The sequence below is a fragment of the Peromyscus leucopus genome, chromosome 2 (assembly GCF_004664715.2).
Source record: "Peromyscus leucopus breed LL Stock chromosome 2, UCI_PerLeu_2.1, whole genome shotgun sequence".
Classification (NCBI taxonomy): domain Eukaryota; kingdom Metazoa; phylum Chordata; class Mammalia; order Rodentia; family Cricetidae; genus Peromyscus; species Peromyscus leucopus.
In genome coordinates, this window is record NC_051064.1 from 54042766 (window position 1) to 54065896 (window position 23131).

General features: G+C 41.1%; 1 protein-coding gene across 1 annotated transcript in view; it reads left to right on the forward strand.

The window, feature by feature from the left end:
• The window catches only part of Unc13b (unc-13 homolog B), a 209200-nt gene that overhangs the window by 122984 nt on the left and 63085 nt on the right, over positions 1 to 23131 (forward strand). Inside the window, 3 exon segments of the mRNA XM_037202547.1 lie at positions 1 to 610; positions 2810 to 3124; positions 4889 to 4979. Coding sequence (XP_037058442.1) covers positions 1 to 610; positions 2810 to 3124; positions 4889 to 4979 — 1016 coding nt within the window.

Consider the following 23131-nt stretch of genomic DNA (forward strand, 5'->3'; position numbering starts at 1 on the left):
GCATGGCAGCAGAAACTGGGTTAATGTCAGGTTTTAAGAAGTTGTCCAGTCTGTTTGAAGGAGCAAGTGAGGGGAAAGGGGGTATTCTGGGAAATGATTCAAAACTAGTGTTTGGAAAGAAACTGGATCTTTCTTTTCCATGGTCAAAAGAAAATAAAGGAGACTCTGAGAAAATGCCTACAGACTCTTCTCCTCCAGTTTTGGTTGTTAGCAGGGATCAAGACCTTATCCTCAGCAAGGCAAACAAAGTTTTGGAGTCTTCTCAAATGCCTAGTGCTAGTCCTGAGTCAGCTGACATCTATACTCAGCCCTCTGAGACCACTGAACAATTGGAGGCCAAGCCAAGTGACTATGCTCATGGGCTTTCAAGATCTGGTGAAGTGGAAAGGCAGCTGGAAATTCCAGCATCTGGAGAACACTGGGGTGCAAACAGCAATCTGTCTGGATCTGCATGTCCTTCAGAGAAACACAAGGAAGAGCACTGCAATATCTCTGGGCTACTTCAGACAGAAAAGCAAGAAGAGGAGATGTCTGCTAACACTGGTTCTGTTTTGAATGTGGGGCAGCTAGTCATTCTGGAGGATGTCAAGGACCCAGTGACCAACAAAAGGCCTGTTCTCAACCTAGGCATCATAAATGGTTTTAAGGAATTGACCATTTATGATGCAGATGACTAGTGGTAGATTATTACAGTTTCCTTTTGGTCCGTCTGTGTCTTTCCTAGCACCTAAGCTTCATGTTCATTGGGGTCAAGTGACAAAAACTGATGTGTGATATTTTCCTTCTCTAACTTTCCTAGTGCCAAATAGAATTCATTTAGAGAGCAAGGAACAGCTAGCATAAAGGAAAAAAAATACTTGCATAGTCTAGTTTGCTTTGCCTTTCATCAGTGGAATGGAGAAGGGAGGACAGCAAGAGGCAGCGAGTATTTAAGGGGTATCTATTAATTGTAAGTGTATAATCAGATAAACAGTGTCTTGGGTCTTAGACACATTACAGGAGATGAGAATAGTTGTGCTTTCGTTTGGTTTTCTAAGTCTTCTAAGATGTCTCCCCAGTGGCTGTGAGGGTATAAAGTAAAATACAAAGTACAAAGGATGACTTAGATATGGAATCATATGTATTCCATATCCTATTCCACATGGATTTGTAAAACTTCCTCTAGGATCTCTGATATAGACCATCACAGTGCTCTGGACTGAACGACTACAACAAAGGATAACCCTGGGTTGCCATGATACGCAACTCAAAGCTGTCGTTCTTTTGCTGCTGTTCTTTCATTTGGAGTGCTGAACAAGGTCCACCTGTAGAGATTGCTACCATTGCCTCTGAGCATAAGCACTGCAAGTTTAGTTTAGGAATGCTACTTTGACCTCTGGCCCAAACACATCCAAAGCATTAGGACTACCTAGAACAGTAGGGTGGAGAGAGAGAGAGAGAGAGAGAGAGAGAGAGAGAGAGAGAGAGAGAGAGAGAGAGAGAGAGAGAGAGAGAGCTCTCATTGATCTACTTAGAACCCTTATCTGACCCATGTTCTGCTAATATGTACTGAAGAATCAGAAATCAGCCTGAAAATAGCAGGTAACTGAGAGTACCCATAGGGAAAATCTCTTTGGAAAACAGTAGTGCTTTCTTTTAATCTGACCAGGGGGTAGATATTAGACCTTAAGTTAAAGACTTGACTCTGGGAAAAAACAAAACCAATTCTCTTTGCATAAAAGCTTTCTAGTAGGATATCTACTATTAAGAAAACAAGAACTCTTGACTTGGGATTGAAATGTACAAATGCACTGGCCTTGTCTCACTCATCTCCAAGTCCATCTGTCTTCATTAAGACTGAATCCCTTGGAAGATGAGCTTCAGGGTTCCAGCAGTGTCTTGATACTGTTCTTCTCACTAGTCTGCTGTTCTTGCCACCATCGCAGTTACTCTCAGCTACAGTGGCTGGCCCTCATTGCAGGGAACACTTCTTTCTATGCATGGGAACTGAGGTGACCAAGAGAGGACTGAACTGGCCTCACTTCACAGGCAGATAATTTTAGTATAGTCCTGGTCTAGAGGAGTTGGACTTAGTTCACTTTATGCATAACCGAGCCTTGACCTGAGAGAGACTAAGCTACAGATAGATGGATGGATTTATCTTAGGGATATTCCCCATGCCACTAAGGGTATCACTATTGCATTTGTGTTGGTGAGACCTGTGGAATTCCCCTGAAGTGTTTCTAATCCTGGTCTTTATCTCCTAGTGGCTTCCACACTTCATTCTGCAGACTGAAGGAACATGCCTGCCTGCTTTCCTAAGGCACAGGCACACACATTGTAATTATAGAGGAAGCATCAAGGACTTCCTTTTATTAAATAATAGAAGGGGAGTGGAGCCCATTTACTGCACTTTGCTATGTGGAATTTGGAAAACTTTAATCACAGCCACTGGAAAAGTTTCTTTAGGAGACTTAGTAAAGAGTTTCATAAGCAACAGGCTATTTGACTATTTCTTCATTCTTCTGACAGTTAGGTAAAATATTTTGTGAAGTCAGGCTGGAGTCATAGTGTAAGTGGTGTCAGAGAGCTTAGCATGTTGTCTTTTTTCTTTTTGTGATTGTGTTGAATGGCTAGAACAATTTTTCTAGATTGAAATGTTTGCCCTTGCTTCCTAGGAACCTCCTATTTGTGTGTGTGTGTGTGTGTGTGTGTGTGTGTGTGTGAGCGCGCGCTTCATGCAATTATTAGTTCCCAGATGTATCCGTATTTGTGGTCTGGTACTTGGTTTGCATTTATTTACTAATCTGTTTTCTTTTCATTCTCACAGCCCTACCAGCAGTAGTAGGTATGGCTCCTCCTGTAATGTGAGTCAAGGAAGCTCTCTGCTGAGTGAACTAGACCAGTATCATGAGCAAGATGATGATCGTCGGGAGAGGGACTCCATTCATTCTAGCCATAGCTATGGCAGCCTCTCCAAAGATGGCCAGGTTGTTTTGGGAGAACAAGAGAAAGCCTTGGACGTGACATATGAATTGGAAAAGGAGAAAACAAATGAATCCAAGGATGTGAGAAAAGATGCCACAACCCACCCTCCTCCAGATCTGGTGCTACACAAGGATCACGTCCTAGGACCCCAGGAGAGGTAGGTGATGGCTAGCTCACATACTGTTGTATCTCTTATTGAATACAAACAATTTTCATTTGTTTCTTGCAGCTAGGTAGGTGGGGGCCATGGCAAGCATGGTCAAGTTGGTACATCTTCCTTTGATTTTTGATATAACTCCCAAGATATTTGAAGGACTTGTGTTACTGAGGTACAGGTGCACCAAGACTTCTCGAGCGTGAAGTCTTGACCCCACAGATGTTCTCTGAGTCTGAAACTGGGCCTGAGCCCCACAGATGTTTTAATAGTTCCCATTGCTTAGGGTTCCTTAGCTGTATCCAACTCTATTCATATTTTAATTCCTTTTGTGAACATTGATATTTGATTTTGTTTTACCTTGTTTGAGGAAAACCAGAAAAGGATTAAGGAAGAACTGACAGATTTAATACACCTTCCTGTAATTAAAAAGCCACTGTACATGGTTTGGCATTTTGGTATCCATAAGAAGAAAATGGTATAATCTATCTTTTGGTCAAGTGCAGTGTGTCCTGTGTAACTCAGTACTCTGGAGGCTGAAGTACAGAGTCAGGGGCTGAAGACCAACCTGAGCTACACAGAGAGACCTTATCTAAACACAGTGTCAATAGTAACTAAAAGCAGCCGTTTTAAGAGTCATATAATAAAGTTCAGTGTCGAGTTTGAGTGTTCTTTCTATACCCTGAGCTATCCTGTTTAGAAGAGCCGAGAGGTTTGGGCATAGTAAGTCTCTCCATTTTAGTATTGTTGACATTTTATTGGAAAATAATTATTACGGGAAACTGTTGTATTCGTTTTAGGCATTTGTTTGCTTATCTGGCCTCTACACAGTAGATACTAATAGCAGTGCCCAGGTGACAACCAAAACTCCCTAGACACTGTCAGATATTCTCCCAAGGACAAAATCTTGCCCCTGCACCCATCTGAAATCCACTAGGATAGAATGATAAGAGTCTGGCTTAGATTTTCAGACTTCTAGATCTCATCACAGAACTAAGAGACCAGGAAAATGAATGCCAGGTGGCTGGATGAATCATATATCTTCCTGAAGATTGTTATAAAGCTGCTTTCTGTCTTCCCCTATTTTTTGCTTGTTTTTCTTTCTTTTTATAAAATAAAGTCTTATGTTGTAGCCCAGGCAGGCTACAGACTTCTAACTCAACCTCCTGCTTCTGCCTCCTGATTGCTGAGATATAGGCGTATACTATAGTGCCTAGCTCCGTTCTCAGTTTTCAGTCATCTGTTATGGTTCAGTTGATAGTGAAGAGGCCCAGGAGACTAAGGTCTGGACCTGGTCCTCCTGGGTTGATGGCCCACCAAGAGGTTGGTTCTTCATGGACCTTGAACCTGATGTTACTGTTGTCAGGGCTGAGCTCTTGGTAGAGAGGTGAAGTACTTCACATGAATGCTCCCTCATCTCCCTTCTTGTCTCCGCTTAGGTTGTAGCTGTCGATTTCTACACTTGAAGTTCACTCAGGGCCCTTGCCCTTGCTTCTTGTTTCATTGCCTCTCAGTGTCTATGAGCTGTTTCATTTGGCTGCATGAACAAAGGGGAAGTAAAGAGGGATGAAAAGGATTGTCATTTTAGAGTGGAATTGTTTTCAAACTAGGTGTTCAGAACTGTGCTGTTTTATGGCCTGAATCACTAGCCGTGTGTAGGCATGAGTACAAAAATATTTTATTTTAGATATTTGGCAGTTTTGCCTTGAATATTGTCACCTTGTTGCCTCTGCTATTTGCAAGAAATATTCTTTTCCTTGTTACAAGTCTTCCCGAGGAGAATGCATCTTCACCATTTACCCAAGCCAGAGCACACTGGATCCGAGCAGTTACCAAGGTCCGACTCCAGCTGCAGGAGGTAGGAAATTTGTTCCAGTAATGGTTGGGACAGTTTTTTCCTTTGAAAAGTTTGGGAGACATATGGTGCTGGAGAAGCTGTCAGTGATTAGTCATCTTACAGTGTGCTTCTGCAAATGCATGGCAATTAAGTTAGGCCTTAAGAGATGGGAGGTGGCCTGGGCTTTTTCTAGGCTGCCTAATGAAAATCAAATAGGCCTAGCAGGTGGGAGCTTGAAGGTAAGGTTAAATGCCCATTTTCTCTACTATCTTCTTTTCAGGTTAATGTTCCAGTAAGGAACAAGACCTCTTTAATAATTTGTTGTATTCTTTATTGGCCAGTTCAAGTACCACTGACTGATTTTACACAGGGTTGGAAATAGGGTACAGACATTTTTATGGGAAAATTGGGCCCTAATATAAGGCCCAAAACATGGACACATTTAGATCTGCAATCTGGGTCCTGGAGAGATGGCTCACTGGGTATAGGTACTCTCTGTTCAAGCATGGAGATCTGGGTTTGGTTCTCTGCACCCGTGTAAAAAGCTGGGCATGGCTGCATGCATCTGGAACCCCAACACTGTGAGGGGAGGTAGTAAGGGGAGGATCTCAGGGACTTGCTGGTCCCCATCCTATTTCCAGATCCTGTGAGAGACCCTGTCTTAGAATAAGGCAGAGATTGGTAGAGCAGGATACCTCACTTCTTTTGGCCTCCATGCACCTGTACACATTTGACCACACACAAAAACACACATTGGAGTCTGGAGGGAGCGAAGGAGATGGAGAGAGGGGAGAAAAGGAGGTTGAAAGAGGAGAAAAGCAAGAGTAGATGATCTAGGTAGGTTCTATTGCTGTGATAAATACCATGACCACAAGCAACTTGGGGAGGAAAGAGTTTATTTTACCTTACAGTTTAGAGTACTTCATGAAGTAAAGACAGGGCAAGAACCTGAGGTAGGAATTGAAGCGGAAGCCATGGAGAAACACTGCTTACTGCCTGCTCCCCGTGCCTAGCTCAGCTCCCTTCCTTATACAGCCCAGGACCGCTTGCCAGGGGGGCACCACTCCTCGTGAGCCGGATCTTCCTGTGGCAATCATTCATCGAGAAAATACCCTACAGAGCAAAGTGATGGTGGTATTTTCTCAATTGAGAGTCCTTCTCCAGATAGCTCTGTTTTAATTGAATTGACATAAAATTCCCAAGGACAAAAGATGGAGTTTTTTCACTGTTAGCATTAAAATTTCCTCTTATCTGTGCATCAGAAGACAGGTAGAAGTGTTGTGTTTAAATGATAGCAGTCACTAGTGTAACTTGGCAGATATTAAAAATTCAAGTGTGCTCACACGTGTACACATACCCTTTAAAGACTAATTTGAAACCTAAGTAAAGTTGAGAAAGAGCCATATAATTTTGTATCCTTTCGTCACAGGCTGCAGCTGCCACCATTTGACATTGGCTTCATTGTTTCCCCTCTGTTATGACCGATCTTTCTCTCAGTAACTTGAGAGAAAGTTGTAGACACGAGATTGTGCCACTCCTAAATATTCATATCCTCCCCTAAAAAGAAGGCCACTCTCCTGAATAACCACACTTGCACTATCCAGAGGAAACTTGCACTCTCAAGAAAACACTGGCATCAGGATGCCATGCGATTTTGCCAGCTGCCCCCCAGAAGGTCTCCCTTTCCTTTCTGATCCAGAATCCAATGGCCACTGCATTTAAGTGGTGTCTCTAATCTCCTTCAGTTTGCGACAGTTCTCAGTCTTTGATATCTCTCCACAGTTTTAAATAATGAAGGCTTTCATTTTGTAGCATGGGTCCACTCTGTGTTTCCTCATGTTAGGCTCAGGCCATGCTTTCTTGATAGAAATTATAGAAGAAGTATCTAATGTGAACCTGTCCTGCCATATTTGACAGCCTTAATATCTGATTAAGTTTGTATCAGTCGCATCCCTCCACTCTCAGCTCTTTCCCTTTGTGGTGAGAACCTCTGAGATGGTGCTGTCTTGTTCCTCATCAGATCTGTATCTTCTATGATGACATACGTCTGGAGCTACCACTAGTGGTGGTTGCAGGTGCCAACTTAGTTTCTACCATCCTTTCTACAGTGAGAAATAGAAGAAAAATTTCCTGTTCACCTATTGATTTAATTCAGTAAGACTCCTATGTTACTTAGTGCACCAATTGTAATATATTATTATCGTTTGTTTTGATAAATTATCCTAGTTACCCTTTATACACCATTATATACACACATGTACATACATACATGTGATTTTGTGGATTGTTTTTAAGTCAGAGTCTCAATATATAGCCTAGGCTAGCTTGGAGTTCCCTAAAGATAGCATTTCATGATTCACCTTAGAAAACTACAGAGAAAGAAAGTAACTTCTGGCCAGGCTCAGCAGATAAACCCTGATTAGTTGAGTCAGGACCCACAGCGTGGAAAGAGAGAACCAGCTTCTGCAAGTTGTCCACTGCCGTACGCACACATATGCACATGCACACATGGTTTTGTGGATTATTTTTAAGGCAAAGTCTCTCTCTATGTACCCTAGGCTAGCTTGAAGTTCCCTGTGTATTCTTGGCTTGTCTCAAACTCTCAACCTTTCTGAAAAATACTGGGATTGTATGATGTGCTATTATATTCAGCCTGAAAAACATAACATTTAAATTTTTAAACATTTTAATTTAATGATTTGGTTCTTTGAATCAAGGTCTTGTTACACAGGCCAGGCTGGCCACAAACTTATGCTCTTCTCCATCAGCCTTCTGTGTGTTGGGATTATAAGTGTGTACTACCATGTCTGTCTTAAATATATTTTTTATCACTAATAAATATTCTTAGATGTCAACTATTAATTTGTTAGGCATTTTACATTTTAATTTCCTTGATGTCATATATTAATATAATTGTATGTAGATATAATTTTAAGTAAATAATGTGTCTGGATAATAAAATACTTGGAGGCTGGGCGGTGGTGGCGCATGTCTTTAATCCCAGCATTTGGGAGGCAGAGCCAGGTGGATCTCTGTGAGTTCAAGGCCAACCTGGTCTACAGAGCAAGATCCAGGACAGGCTCCAAAGTTACACAGAGAAACCCTGTCTTGGGAGGAAAAAAACCCAAAAATACTGGGAGTCTGCCGATCTGGACTGACTGATGTGAGAAAAACAAATATTTTAACTGACATTTGTAGAGTCAATGTCATAATGTTTTTATTTTGAATGTTATCAAAGTAAAAGCCTTGAAATTCTTACTATGAAGTGAAATCATCTTCCCTATGTGAATGAAAACCCGGAATGAGAATAAGAATACATTGGTATGAGTTCAATTGGTTATGACATTAAAGAGACAATTATTGAAAATAAAAATCAAACAAAATCAAACAAATTAAAAACCACCCAAAAAGTGAAGCTTGTAATTGTCTGTTTATCCTGGATTAAGAGCAATCACTATGTAATTGAGTGATGGTTCTTAACACAGAGATAGCTGGTCATTGGTTAGTAGTGGCTAAAAGGGGAAAGAAAAGCTGGAGCTTCAGATGTGTTCCACTTATGCTTCAGATGATCTTTGTTGACAGAGTGGATGAGATTGTAAGGCAGAGTGAACACAGCACCAAGAATTTTTTCTCCTGAATTATCAAAGTTCAACCCTATACCCTGTGCTGAAGACACTAATTTTTGTTAGTTTGTTATTTATCATGGTAGTCTCTTTCTGTAAGCATAAAATCAAATATCAAATTCTACTTTCCCTTCCATATAAAAGGCCACAATCTAGTGTTTACTACTCTAAAGATCACGGTGTGCACCTGGGAGAGTGGGAGCCTGAAAACGAGGGGGACTAATGTCTGATGCAATAGCCAACCTTATTCAGAACATGAGTTTATACTCCGAAGGTTAGGAAGAATCACATGAGTAAAGTTCTCATGAGTTCAAGATGTAGACAGTTACAAGGATGAGCTGCACGTGACAAAAACATGTATTTTCATAGAGGCATGTGAACAAATAACAACTGTCTAGTTGTAATGAACAATCTAAGTGAATTCACTCCTATCTGATACACCTAGGAGGGGCATGAAAGCACATTCCAATAACAATTACATGTTTTTGAAGAAATGGAGGTCACAAGACTCTTGTTTTTTTTTTTTTTTGTTTTGTTTTTTTTGGTTTTTCAAGACAGGGTTTCTCTGTGTAGCTCTGCCTGGATCTTGCTCTGTAGACCAGGCTGGCTTCGAACTCACAGAGATGGGCCTGGCTCTGCCTCCTGAGTGCAAAGATTAAAGGCGTGCGCCACCACTGCCCGGCTAAGACTCTTGTTTTCTTGTAGGCACTCAGAATTCCCTTTGCACAACTGACTCCATTCTTAGACTGTGTTCCAGCAGTATAGTATACACATGAGAGCACCTTTTGCTTCTTCACTAGAAGATCCTTTTATTTATCAGCTCTAAGAGAACTTTTCCTTTGTAGCAGATGCATACTATTCCACTGTGTGACTGTACTGCAATTATCAGTCCTCTGTTGCTGTTCCTTTTGAGCAACAAACCATGCTGGAAGTGAGAAACCTTTTATGTTGGTCATTCCACGTGTGTGTGCATCTGTCTTTTCAATATACATTACCACACTGTTACTTGTTCTTCAATAACTTACATGAATGCCAGAGGTCTGCTTTAAATTGTCTTCTGTAATCTGGGCTGATGGAGCGGCCAGCATTGCGAACATGACCAGTTACATCTGTAAAGGGGAAGTAAAGGTGGGAATTAAATGAGAATGTAGCAAATGACTCTGCAGGTCTGCTCCACACAGATCACACACGTCTCTCTTGCTCACACTGGCCACGCCAGAAATTGGAGGACATTTGTGAAAGGCTTTAATGACCACCCCAAAAGGCCTGTGCCTTCCGTAGGGCATACTGGCAAATTAGTCCCTACTTGTCATGCCAGGAGGTGTTCTTCTTTCCTAACCCACCAAAAGGGTGACTTGTCAAAGTTTGGGGGTTTTGTTATTCTTTTAGGTTGTAGTATCTTAGTAGTTTAAATTTATGTTTCTTGCCAGTAAAGTTGAGCATTTTTGTTACATAGAAAAGGCTAATTAGAAATTATTTTGTGTGACTAATCTATTCTTTCTCCATTTTTATTGAGTGTTTTGTTTGTTTTCTTATTAAATCTTCTAGGCCTTTTGTGGTTTAGGGAACTTAACTCTTTGTTACATGAGTTGCCAGTCTTTTCTCAGGGTATCATTGTGAGGAAATGTAAAAAATTTTGAAGAATCATGTTTTTCTAATCCAGAAAATAAAGAGAACATAGTATCTTCCTCTTAGCATTGTAAATTATCCAGGAAAGCCATGACTTTAGAAAAGAATATCAGGAAAGAAAAAAAAATGTACATACTTCATGGCTCCACATCATCTCCATGATGCAATAAATTTCTTCTGGTCTAGCTCTACACAGTTCAAAGTGTGAGTCATGCATGGACCAACACAATCTGGGAACTGTTTGATGTTAGTCTTTGATGAAATAAGTACTAAAATTGAAAGTGCACCTTCAGAGGCAATTTGAAATGCCAGGACATCAGGTACATGAAGGTCCTGTCTCATTGAACAGGGTATGAACTAAAAGTATCAGACCAGGACATTGGGAATGAAAAACCAGATACTTAACAAAAAGTACTTTGGAATGCATTAGTCGATACTTGTAAAACATGATTTTCCCCAAATCCTCAGAGATTTGCACTTGGCTGTTTCTTGTGCCTGGAATTTTTTCTTAATTCATCTTGCTAGCTTGTCATCCATGTCTTTTAAGACCTAGCCAGATGTGAAGTGTTTGGAGAAAGTTTCCAGACTGTGAAAACCTATTTAAGAATTGGCATTCCTTGTGAGATAATGGGGTTGTTATTTGCTGATATGCCTTCCCTTTTTAAAAACAAACTTGTTCCTGGAGTATTTGGGCTGTGGTTTGCTTCCAAAGGTCTAGACAGATGTTGAGGAAGGCATGGTGGCTGGAGCAGGAAGCTGAAAGTCATATCACAACCACACACAGGAAACAGGCCACTCAAAGTGGGGCAAGGCTGTCAACTCAAAAAGCCCAACCCAGTCATGTACTTCCTCAGCAAGGTTCCCCTCCTAAAAAGTCCTATAACCTCCCCCAAACAGCACCACCACCTGGGGACTTAGTGTGTAAATATGAGCCTATGGGGGACAAATCTCATTCAAACCACCGGAATGTGCTTCCTTATCTTCTAATTCATCCTGTTTCCCAAGGTCCAGCCCCTAAAGTCAGTAACAGCAAAATATTAACTACTCATATCAAGTGTTCTTTCTTTTGTGATACATATTGTTAATAGAGGCTTTTCTCTGTCCTACCCCATCCCATAGCCATTTCCAAATAATCCAAATATTTGATTTATGGCTCAGGCTTGCTACTAACTAGCTCTTACATTTAAATTAACCCATTTCTATTAATCTTTGTATTGCCACGTGGCCCGTGGCTTACTGGTGCTCTGGCATTTTGCTCCTTCCGTGTCTGCTGGCATCTGCCCCTGCCTCCGCCCTTTTTCTTCCTGTATCTCTGCTTGGATTTCTTGCCTGGCTCTTTCCTGCCTAGCTATAGGCCAAATCAGCTATTTTATTAACCAGTGGGAATAAAACATATTCACAGCATACCAACGAGTTATCTCACAGCAACTTAGTTAAACACAAGTTTACTGACTTATTATAGTATTATATATAGGATTATAGTATGAGTAGTTCTTTGTTTTCTTAGTTTTTGTAAGCTTTATTCTGGGTTAGCAAATGTTTTTGAAAACCTCAATTGATAGATTAATAATACTGTATAATATGAGTGTTTCTTAACAATTCTTTCTAGTTTGTCATGAATAAGGTTTTAGTAAATACTGTCATAGAAATATATTTTCTTTTCTGTTTATTTCTTTAACTTATCTTAAAATATTCAAGTAAGTGGTCAGCTAATGAATATATGTATGTATGTATATATATATATATATATATATATATATATATATATGAATTGATGAATTCCTAAATTTATTTCAGAAAATATTTTCTAGTTTGTGCTTGAGAGTCTGAATGTGCTAGACTGACTTTGAGTATTAACATTTTTGTCAATTTGGCCAAAGAATGGTAACTGACTTTTAAAATTTACATTGTTGTTTGTGACTTGAGTATTCCCATAAGTTTAGAGTCATTTATACTGAGTTGTTTTTTCATTAAACAGATTTTGGAGCACTACCACGGAAAGCCAGCTACACTTAAGACATTCCTATAAAATTGTCAGGGACTAAAGGGATTGATTATTCAGGGCCATACTTGTGTCCTCTGACTCCTGCACATCTGAACTTAATAACTGTTTGTGACATTGCTGGTGCTGACAAGGCAGTGATGTTGGTAGTGTAGGCGGGAATGGGTATGAGTCTGTACCTTATTTGGTTTAGTTGCAGAAGAATCTGAGGGAGGAGGTGAGACTTTGAGCTCTAGAAACAGAGGCTGCGGTGGCAGCGGGTGGGTGGGTGTTCCAGGTGGAAGGGACAGCAAAGGAGAAGGCATGGAGGCAGGCCGGCCGTAAGGAAGACTGTTGAAAGCTGCAGAAGGCAAGCCGGGGTAAGCAGGACAGAAGTGAGCAGATAGGTCAGAAGGCCCACATTTGAATGGAGCTGTCCCAGGAGATGCAGGTTGTGGCAGGGCAGCCTAGGAGATAGGGCAGTCCCTAAAACAAAACACCAAGTTGGTTGACTACTGCCAAGTTCTGGTCCCACTTAGGACTTTCCTCCAAGCAGAGAAGCTTCTTTGTCTCATAATGAAACTCTAAGAAGGTGGTCCTTGGGGAGACAGTGGTGAGTCTCAGAGAGAAGTGGGCCTTTGGGGACCCTTCTCTTAGACTAAGTCGCATTGGGAAAACATTTTTTATAACCTGAGACGCCAGGGTGTTTTCTGAGCACAGCTGCCCGTCTTAACTTCCGCTATCTCCATTTCTGCCCTTTGATGATCACTCGTTTTTGTCCATTTCAGATCACTGAAGGGTCACAATGTTTAAGCCTTCCTCTGACCAGTAAATGCTGTTATTGTTGAAAATTGTTAACCAGGGGATAGAGAGATGGTTCAGTGGTTGAGAGCACTGACTGGTCTTCCAAAGGAACCGAACTGGATTCCTAGTACCCATATGGCAGCTTGCAATTCTGGGGCACTGCATTTACATAGTACTCATATATACCCACAGACAAAACACCCATACACGTAAAATAAAAATTAAAAATTGTTAACAATTGTTTTAAGTAACTAGTAAATATGACAGGATACGAGGCTGAAGATCTGGCTCGGGGCTTTCAGAGCACTGACTGCTCTTCTAGAGGACCCAGGTTCGACTTCTAGCACCCACATAGCCTCTCACAGCCGTCTGCAACTCCAGTTCCAGGAGACTGATGCTCTCTGTGGCCTCTGCAGGGCTCTAGGCACACACATGGTGCACATACATACATGCAGACAAAACAACCATACCCATAAAATAATAAAAAAGTCTTTAAAACTTAAAAAATAAGAGGATAAAACTAGTCAAAAGCATGTATAGAATGTAAAGGTTCTCTCTTCCAGCTCCCAGGTCTCCCACTCCTTCCCCCATTACATTGGTACACTGTTTTACAAGTCTCCAGAGATAGTGTGAACTTTTACAGATCATGCTTGTATGTGTATTGCATATTCTCATTTGCTTTGCTATGCTTGCTGCTATATATTTGTTTATTTTTCCTTATTAGTATACATAAAGCTACTGCTCTACTAAGGCTATTAAAAGTGTTTTTTTTTTTTCACTACCACAGAGTTACTGACTTCTAAAATAGCTATGAAGGTATTTCTTTTGTGAATTTATTATAATTTGCATCCTTTGTCTCCTATAGATGGATCTTTGAGTTGTTTCTAATTCTAATAATGCAAGTTCTGACAGTGAGCCTAAATACTTGAAGACCTCTTTTAACCACAGGTTTCCATCTCTGTTCCTCATAAGCTCTTATCCAGAACACTGCTACTTCATAAACCAGGGAAAATGCCCATAGACAAGAGCTTTTGTTGCTTCTCTGAATACCGTGAGACTGCCCTTGCCCCCAACAGGCCCCTCCTGCCCTTTGACAAACTGAGTTGTCCTTACCTGATAGGAGAGACCAATCCTAATCTTTTCTAGCTTCTAACCTTGACTGAAACCTAGCTATTCGCTCAGATCCTCTTTAGTGGAGATCATGCTTTCATGTTTGTCCCATGTTTCTAGACCAGGAGTAAAGCTTGGTTTTCATTGGCTCCTTCTGCCACCTCCACACCAGCATGCCCTACTCTTACCTTCCTAATTGCAATTAGATTGCAACTTTTTCACAATCCTTTGTTTGTTTATTGAAAATTCTAATACCTATATTTATAGTTTGCATTTTACTCTCAGTTACTGCCATAATAATTACCATAGTAACCACATTGAATACTATGTCTCAGGCATTGCTAGTTGTTTTACATCTATTACTCAGTGATCGCCTCACAATAATTCTATAATTTATTTAGGCTTACGTTATTAGCACCATTGAGCTGAATGCCTATTTGACTCTGTGTGTGTGTGTGTGTGTGTGTGTGTGTGTGTGTGTGTGTGTGCGCGCGCATGTGTGCATGGGGGGGTGTTTATGTGCATGTACATATGGGGTCCAGAGGTTGACATTGGATGTCTTTATCTTTCTTTACCTTATATTTATTATTTATTTACTTTTGAGACAGGTTCTCATTGTGTAGCTCTAGCTGTCCTAGAACTTGCTATGTAGACTAGGCTGGTCTTGAACTCATATAGAGACCCACTTATGTCTGTCTCCCAAGTGCTAGCATTAAGGGCATGTGCCACCATGCACTGCTCCATTTGCTGGCATTAAGGGCATGTGCCACCATGCACTGCTCCATCTTATTAAAAAACAATGTGTGTGTATTTGCATGTGTGTACACATGCATGCATGTGTGTGTGTGCATGAACAGTGTGTGGCATACATATAGAGATAAGAGAACACTGTGGGAGCCAATTCTTTTCTTCCATCATGTGGGTTTTAGAGATTAAACTCAGGTCTGGTGGCAAGCACTTTTACTAGCTGATCTATCATCCTGGCTCCTCCCAACCTTAGTTTTTGAGACTGTGTTGCTCACTGAATCTACAGTTCCATCACTTTTGCTAGACTGGCTGTCCAGGGAACCCCAAAGATCCAATTATCTTTGCCCCACAACACCGAAGTTACAGGTGTACATATCCACACTTGGCTTTTATGTGGGTGTTGGGGATCCGAACTCCTGTCTTATGTTTGTGCTGCAAGTACTTTGTCTACTGAGCCATGTCTCAAGACTAGGAACTCAGTGTTTTGTGAGGTAGCACCAGGGTCACCCGGCTGGAAGCATAGACCTGAGATTATAGTCCAGATGCGCTTTAACTTGGAAGCCTGCCTGTTTTTTAAACATCGTTTTCCAAAGTGTGTTCCATATGATTGACGTTTAGAGTTATTAATAGCTATCAAATGACACAGATTCCGTGGTCAAAGAAATTTGAGAAACACTGAGTTCATTAGAATGTAACACCAACCGAATGTTCTTGGGAGGCAGTGTTGAACCCAGACTTTTTGGAATTTGGATACACTTAGTCCTCTGACTCTTTAAAAAGAGAATCTCATAACGTATAGCAATTTGGCTCACATACTTGGTAATGAAAAACCTTGTTTTTCAGAAGCGTTGAATTGGACTTATTTTTCAAGGAAAATTTAGAATTACACCTGTGAGGTTATCAGTGAGCTCCCAGCTACACACAGTGGCAAAGGCTTTCCTGTCTTGATCTTACTGGACTTTGCCTGCTGTATTTGATTCTCTGAGTGTATGCTCTTCTTTGACTTCTTAGAACTAACTCCAACTTTCTTCTCTGACCTCACTGTGGTCTCCCTTGTTTGGCTTTTCTTTTCACATCTTAAATGCTAGTCTTTCTGGGACTCTTTACTCAATTTTTTCCCCTATACAGTATGCATTCTTCCTATGAAACCCCATTCATTATGCCGACTACCACATATACATTCTTATATAGCCCAAATCTCTCTCCTGAATTCCAGGTCCTTTCCGGCTACTTCTCGGACAGTCGCTTGTCATATCAGCACCCTAGATTCAGCACCCCCTAATGGAGATGTCACTTCTTACTCAACAAGCTGCGTGTTATTTTTGGTTCCTGTGTTCCTCAAATCAATTCTGAACCCATCAGATGAGGCTAGGTTCTTGATGAGTAAGAGGAAACAAAGCCATTCTTTCTATGCAGGAATTTCACTTCTTTCCAAAACGAGAGGACACAGCAGCCTTGTGCACGATGCCTTGTACACCAGAGAGGGGCTGTATAAGCTTTATGCAGCAGCAGTATCATAGGCAATGATTTTTATCTGAGGTGTGACTATTGCTAATTGAAAAATTTCCCCAGGAGGGACTGTATAAATGCGTTTGATGCAGTTAATAAAAAAAAATATGGAGTAGGAAGGATAGTTTTCCTAAATCCTGGGCAGTTGAATTATGAAGAGTAAAGTTTTTCCTAACTAAAGAAGTCATTAAAAAAAAAGATCGTAATCATACTTTCCCAAGTCACTTTGGCCAAACAATTTACACACACACACACACACACACACACACACACACACACACACACACACGACCTTCATGAGAGCAAAGAGTTGAGATAATGGAAGTTAAGATGGGTAGCCATGATCAGAGAAAATCTTGCAGTATCAGAGTATAAAAAGTGTTTTCCCAGCCAGGTGAGTGGCACACACCTTTAGTCCCAACACTGGGGAGGCAGAGAAAGGTAGATCTCTGAGGCCATCCTAGTCTACAAAGTGAGTTCGAGGACAGCCAGGACTGTTACACAGAGAAACCCTGTCTTGAAAAAACAAAACAGAACAAAAAACCAAAACCAAAAAAAGCTAAGTGAAAAATAGCTTTGCGATACAAAATAGAGACTATTTTTATATTCTGATGTAGACATCAAACTAACAGATATCAGTAGATGGGTGAGTAAAATTTTTCTTCAAAATATTTTTTCATTACATTTCAGTTTCAACTTTATAGCTAGCATCCAAGACCACCATGACTTGCTTCAGCATCCATTTCTAGCCATATGGACAGAATAGCTTTGGCCTTGGAATCCCCTAACCCATAGTTTAAAATACAACTTTATCATTTCTTGTTTATGTAACTTTTGACTTAGGCAAGTCACTCGGCCTTTTAGAAACTTAGTTTTCTTCCGCTATGAAAGAATACCATACCGGCTGGCTAATTGTATATGGAATAAAACCTAACATATTTTTAGCACCAAATAAATGTTAGTTTGATTTTCTTTTTAACAGTATAACTTTTTTCTTCTATTAATCCCATTTTCTGCCTTGAATGCCTATTCTTTTAAATTTTCATAATCAAATAATACCCATACTTACAAATTACTCTCATATAGCACCTCCTTCATGAAGCCTTCCCTGATTTCCACCTCACCTAGCAACTCTAAGAAATATTTCCCCTTAAATTCTTTTTCTTTTCTCCCCTCCCTCCCTCCCTCCCTCCCTCCCTCCTCCCTCCCTCCCTCCCTCCCTCCCTCCCTCCCTCCCTCCATCTTCCTTCCTTCCTTCCTTCCTTCCTTCCTTCCTTCCTTCCTTCCTTTCTTCTCTCTCTCTCTCTCTCTCTCTCTCTCTCTCTCTCTCTCTCTCTCTATTTCTCTCTCTCTCTCTTTCTTTTTTTGAGACAGGGTTTCTCTGGGTAGCCCTGGCTATCCTGGATCTCGCTCTGTAGACCAGGCTGGCCTAGAAATCACAGGGATCCGACTGCCTCTGCCTCCGAGTGCTGGATTAAAGGCTTGTGCCATCCCTGCCTGGCTAAATTCAATTACATTTTAACTGCCTCATGCTATATTTTAGTCTCTCACTATAGTGTTTAGGCGTTGCTAAAGGCTGCCTTCTCATTGGAGACCCAAAGAGCATCGACATTTTTCTAAGCAGGCTGTTGTGAGAGGTAGAACCCACTCAGTTAAGTAAACTGGTGCATGAAAAGGCAGGCTGATCAAGCTACACAACTGTCTCCCTTATGCAGAGGGCCTAGTCCAGTCCCATGGAGGCTCCACAGCTGTTAGTCTGAAGTTCATAAGTTCCCACTAGTTTGGCTTGATTGTCTCTGTAGGTTCCCCCATCATGATCTTGATGCCCCTCTTCTCTCTCTTTGACTGCCTCTACTGAATGTACCAGGCTCTGCTGACTCCCCATGGAAGGCCATATCTTGTTGGAGGAGGGAATGGGGGTGAGTTGGGGCCTGGAAGGCTGGAGGAGCAGGAGGAGGGAAGAGAGGGGATCTGTGGTTGGTATGTAAAATGAATAAAAAATTTAAAAAAAAAGAAAAGGGGGAAAAAAAGAAAAGGCAGGCTAAAAAACTGCTTTAGACCTTTGACATCAATTTTGTGCTAAGGAAAGTTCACATGTCTAGTCAAGCATGTGGACTGAGGGTGTCAGGTTGTGGACTGTTTGAGCCATCTTTTGAATTGGTCTTCTGTTCGAAAGGCCTGTTTCAAAAATAACTATCTTGTGTACTTGGGGTTTACGAAGTGATGCTCCATGGGATACATCACTAGTGTGATGGCACTATAATGAAGCAGATTAACACATAGAGCAGAGACTTACATGTTATAAGCATTCCATAAACATGTGTTATTGACATGGTCCTTTTTGTAACAAGAGAAGCTAAAATGTATGCATTCAACAAACATCTCTACTTTAACATACAATTTTTACTTACTGTATTCCTTATTTTATACATTAAATCTCTAGACCTGTTCATCTTATTTATATGCTATTTTGTCTTATTTTTGTAACTTAATTACATTTAAAAGTTTATTTAGTACGTGTGGGTACTCACGTGCCTCTGTATGTGGGCAGGTCAGAGAACAACTTGCATAGGTTCTGCCTTGTCATGTAGGTCTTGAAGGTCAAATTCAGGTCATTAGGCTTGGCAGCAAATGTCCTTACCCACTGAGTGGCTTCACCAGCCCTATCTGTTAGTTTATAGCCTTTGCCCTCCATTTCTTCATTTTCTCTACCCCATCACGATTTCCCCCATCTTTTTTTGTATGTGTCTATATATTTCTCTTAGCTGTCTCTTCTGTTTTACTTTGTGTTCAGGTATATTTTTAAATTATTTTTGAGACATATCATTTTCTCTTCCCTTCCTCCCTCCAGACCCTCCTGTATATCCCTCCTTGCTCTCTTTCAGATTCACGGTCTTTTTTTTTTCCAATTAATTAAAAATTATTGTGTGTGTGTATGTGTGTGTTCCTAAATACTTAAACACAATCTGCTCTGTCTATATCTGTTAATTGTATGTATATGTTTTCAGGACTGACCATTTGGTGTTGGATAAGCGATTGGTGTCCTCTTCCCTGAGAAAGACTATGTCTCCTGCTCTCAGCATTCCTTAGTGTCCTGTAGCTCTTTGTGTAGGGTTGGAGCCTCCTGGGCTTTCCCCCAGCCCCTTAAAGTTAGCATGCTTATCATCGTCGTCGTCCTTGCTCAGCTCCTGTTCAGGCAATCATGTTGGTGAAAGTTCATGGGTGTAGCTTCTGCCATTCTTGGAGACACAGTCTCACAGCAAACTCCCTGTTCCTCTGGCTTGTACAATCTTTCTACCCCCTCCGCTATGATTCCTAATCTCTAGGTGTGTGAGTTGTACTGTAGTTGTGTTAGTTGGAACTGGGCTCTACAACTCTGTATTTGATTGGTTGTGATTTTCTTTAATGGTCTCTGTCTGTTTCCAGAGAGAAGTATATTCATGTCTTAAATTTTGTTTATCCCATCATGTGTGTTTGCATGTGTGCTTATACATGTGCATATAAACACTACATTTTTATTCATCTATTAATAGACACAAGTCTTCTGGCTTATCAAGGTAAGATGTCGTTCAGGACCTTAAGTAATTTATTGCAAAAGTAACACTTGCGTGAAAATAGTTAGCCTTGGACTATAGAGTGGAGAGTAAGCCTGTTGAGTTAGGTGGCTAGAAGAGTCTTATTACAGGAACTCCTAGATAATATTAAGTTAGCAGGTTTTTTTTTTTTTTTTTTTTTTTTTTGGTTTTTCGAGACAGGGTTTCTCTGCGTAGCTTTGCACCTTTCCTGGAGCTCACTTGGTAGCCCAGGCTGGCCTCGAACTCACAGAGATCCGCCTGGCTCTGCCTCCCGAGTGCTGGGATTAAAGGCGTGCGCCACCACCGCCCGGCTAGCAGTTATTTTTTAAGTATCAGAAAATTTAAAAAAGTAAGATGAGCTTAAAAAGATGAAATCAAGGGTTAACCTGCATCTTATTTGTACATTTGTCATAAAGGAGATCCACAGCTCCTTACATGTGGCACTAACTATCAGTTTTAAAAAATATCTGGATACATCTTCTGGGTCGGTGGTGGCACATGTCTTTAATCTAGCATTGGGAGGCAGAGATAGGATCTGTGAGTTCGAGGCCAACTTGGTCTACAGAGAAAGTTCCAGGACAGCTACACAGAGAAACCCTGTCTCAAAAAAAGAAAAGAAAAAAAAAGGATACATCCTAAAGTCCAGCTGTAGTATATACAATAAGATAACTGTTGCTATTACTATTGCTGCTGCTGCTGCTGCTTTTTGCAGTGCTGGGGATTAAACCTAGGGCCTCTCACATGCTAAGCAAATGCTCTGCCACTGAGTTATATCCCCAGCCTTTTCTGTCTCTCTTCCCTTCTCCTCCTCCTCATTACCTCTCCCCCCTCCTCTTCCCCCTTCTTACTCCTTTCTTTTCCCTTTTCAAGCAAGTCTTCATTCTGTAGCCCAGACTGTCTGGGAGCTCACTGAGTAGCCTAGGCCCACCGCAAACTTGCAGGAACCCTGCTGCCTCAGCCTCCCAAGTGTTGGGATCATAGCTGCGAGCCACTACATGCAGCTAGGGGGTGGAGAGGTGGATCCATGGTTAAGAGCACGTATTGCTGTTGCAGAGGACCTGGGTTTGGTTTCCAGTACCCACATGGTGACTTGCAGCCAGCCATAACTCCAGTTCCAGGGGATCAAACACCCTCTTCTGGCCTCTGTGGGCTCCAGACAAGCATATGATATATATATATACATACATGCAGGCAGAACACTTAATCTGGAAGAAAAAAACATCCACTTCTTGAAGTCAAGGAAAAAGGCATGTTGCTCAGTTTCTTCAGCTTCCACATCCTGTGGTTGGATGTCATCTTCAAGTATGATAAGGAAATGTACTTATTCAGTACACACCTAAGGACACCCGGACATAAATAGGTAAAGATGACAAGTTGGGAAGAGTGTTCCAGCGAACCAACGCCCCGAAGCAGTTCTTGACAGGTGAAATAACAACTGTGCATTGCTTCCCCCAAAGGCACTCCTCCTTCCTGGCGTCTGGGCTGTGCTCCTTCAAGTAGCTTCTTATTTCTGACAGCTCCATCTTTGTTTCCTTCGCACTACTTGCTGCTATCTTCTGCTTGTCTCTTAATACTCGATGATTCCCAGACTCTGTTTCTCCATATTGCTCTTCTCTGGATAATCTAATTTACATACTTACCTGGGACTAATGAAGTCTCACTTGAGTTTTTTTTTTTTAAGGTTTTTCGAGACAGGGTTTCTCTGTGTAGCTTTGCGCCTTTCCTGGATCTCACTCTATAGACCAGGCTGGCCTCGAACTCACAGAGATCCACCTGCCTCTGCCTCCCGAGTGCTGGGATTAAAGGCTGAGTTATTTTTCATGAGCTCCAGACTTCTGTCTCCAATTGCCTGTGGATGTCGTCACCTGTATGTTCAGAGGCACCTAATACATATTCGATCTGTACTCGTTGTTTCTTTCTCTGTCCCCTCCTCTTCTCTAATTGTTTTCTTGGTAACTGACACAACCAGTCACCCAAGCACAATAAGATATGGATATAATTATAACCTTGTTAGAACATTTCATTCAGGAAACTGCCTTAGACCAAAAGTCATGACACCTTTTCACATGCCTTGTTTAATACCTAGGCACTTGATTGGTATCTATGTATTATTATATTTTGTTCTTATTTATTTCAATTCTGTTACTGTGGTTTAAAAAAACTAGCAAAAAGCAACTTAGGGGAGAAAAGGTTTATTTTACCCTATAGTTCCACTTTACAGCCTGTTATTGAAGGGAAATTACATTTGCAGCAGCTTGAGACAGCTGGTCACACGTACACAGTCAAGGGCAGAGAGAAACGAGTACGTCTGTGCTCACTTGCTTGTTCTCAGTTGGATCGCTCCACTCTTTCACAGGTCAGTACCCCCTGCATTGGTTGGTAGTGGTGCTGCCCAAGCGGGCTGGGTCCTCCCACATCAATTAATTGAATTAAACACTGTCCAACAGACATGTTCACAGGTAGTCAATTTCTTATTGAGACTCTTCCCAGATGATTCTAGATTGTATCAAAGTAACAGTTAAAGCTAACTGTCACACATTGCGTGTGTGTGTGTGTGTGTGTGTGTGTGTGTGTGTGTGTGTGTGTATGTGTAATCAATAGTTCTGAAAGATTCTGTTTGGTTTACTAAGTCTGCCATAGGAGCAAATCCTTTAGCAACTGAGCCTATATTTCCCATTTTTATAAGAATACTGTCAGATTAGAGCCAACCTTGATGACCTTGATGGCCTTGATGGCTTTTTTTAAGATCATATTATGAGGTAGTAGGAGTTAGGATTTCAAAGTATAAATTAGGAGGGGGAAGGTGTCACAATTTGTTGTAGCCCAGCCTTTCAGAACTACTTACCATGAACAATGTAATTTATATATGATATAAGTGTCTTTCAATTCTGAAAGCTGAGAAGTTCAAGATACTGGAAGGTCAGTGTACACACACACATACATACATACATACATACACACATATACATATATACACAATGAGAGAGTGAGAGAAAGAGTGAGAGAGAGACAGAGACAAAGACACAGAGACTATAGTTCAGGAACTATATTCTTTTTAGTCTTGTGGTGGTTTGAATGAAAATGGCCTCTATAAGCTCATTGGGAGTGGCACTATTATGAGGTGTGGGCTTGTTGGAGGAAGTGTGTCACTGGAGGTGGGCTCTGGGGTTTCAGAAGCCTGCTGTGTGCTGATCC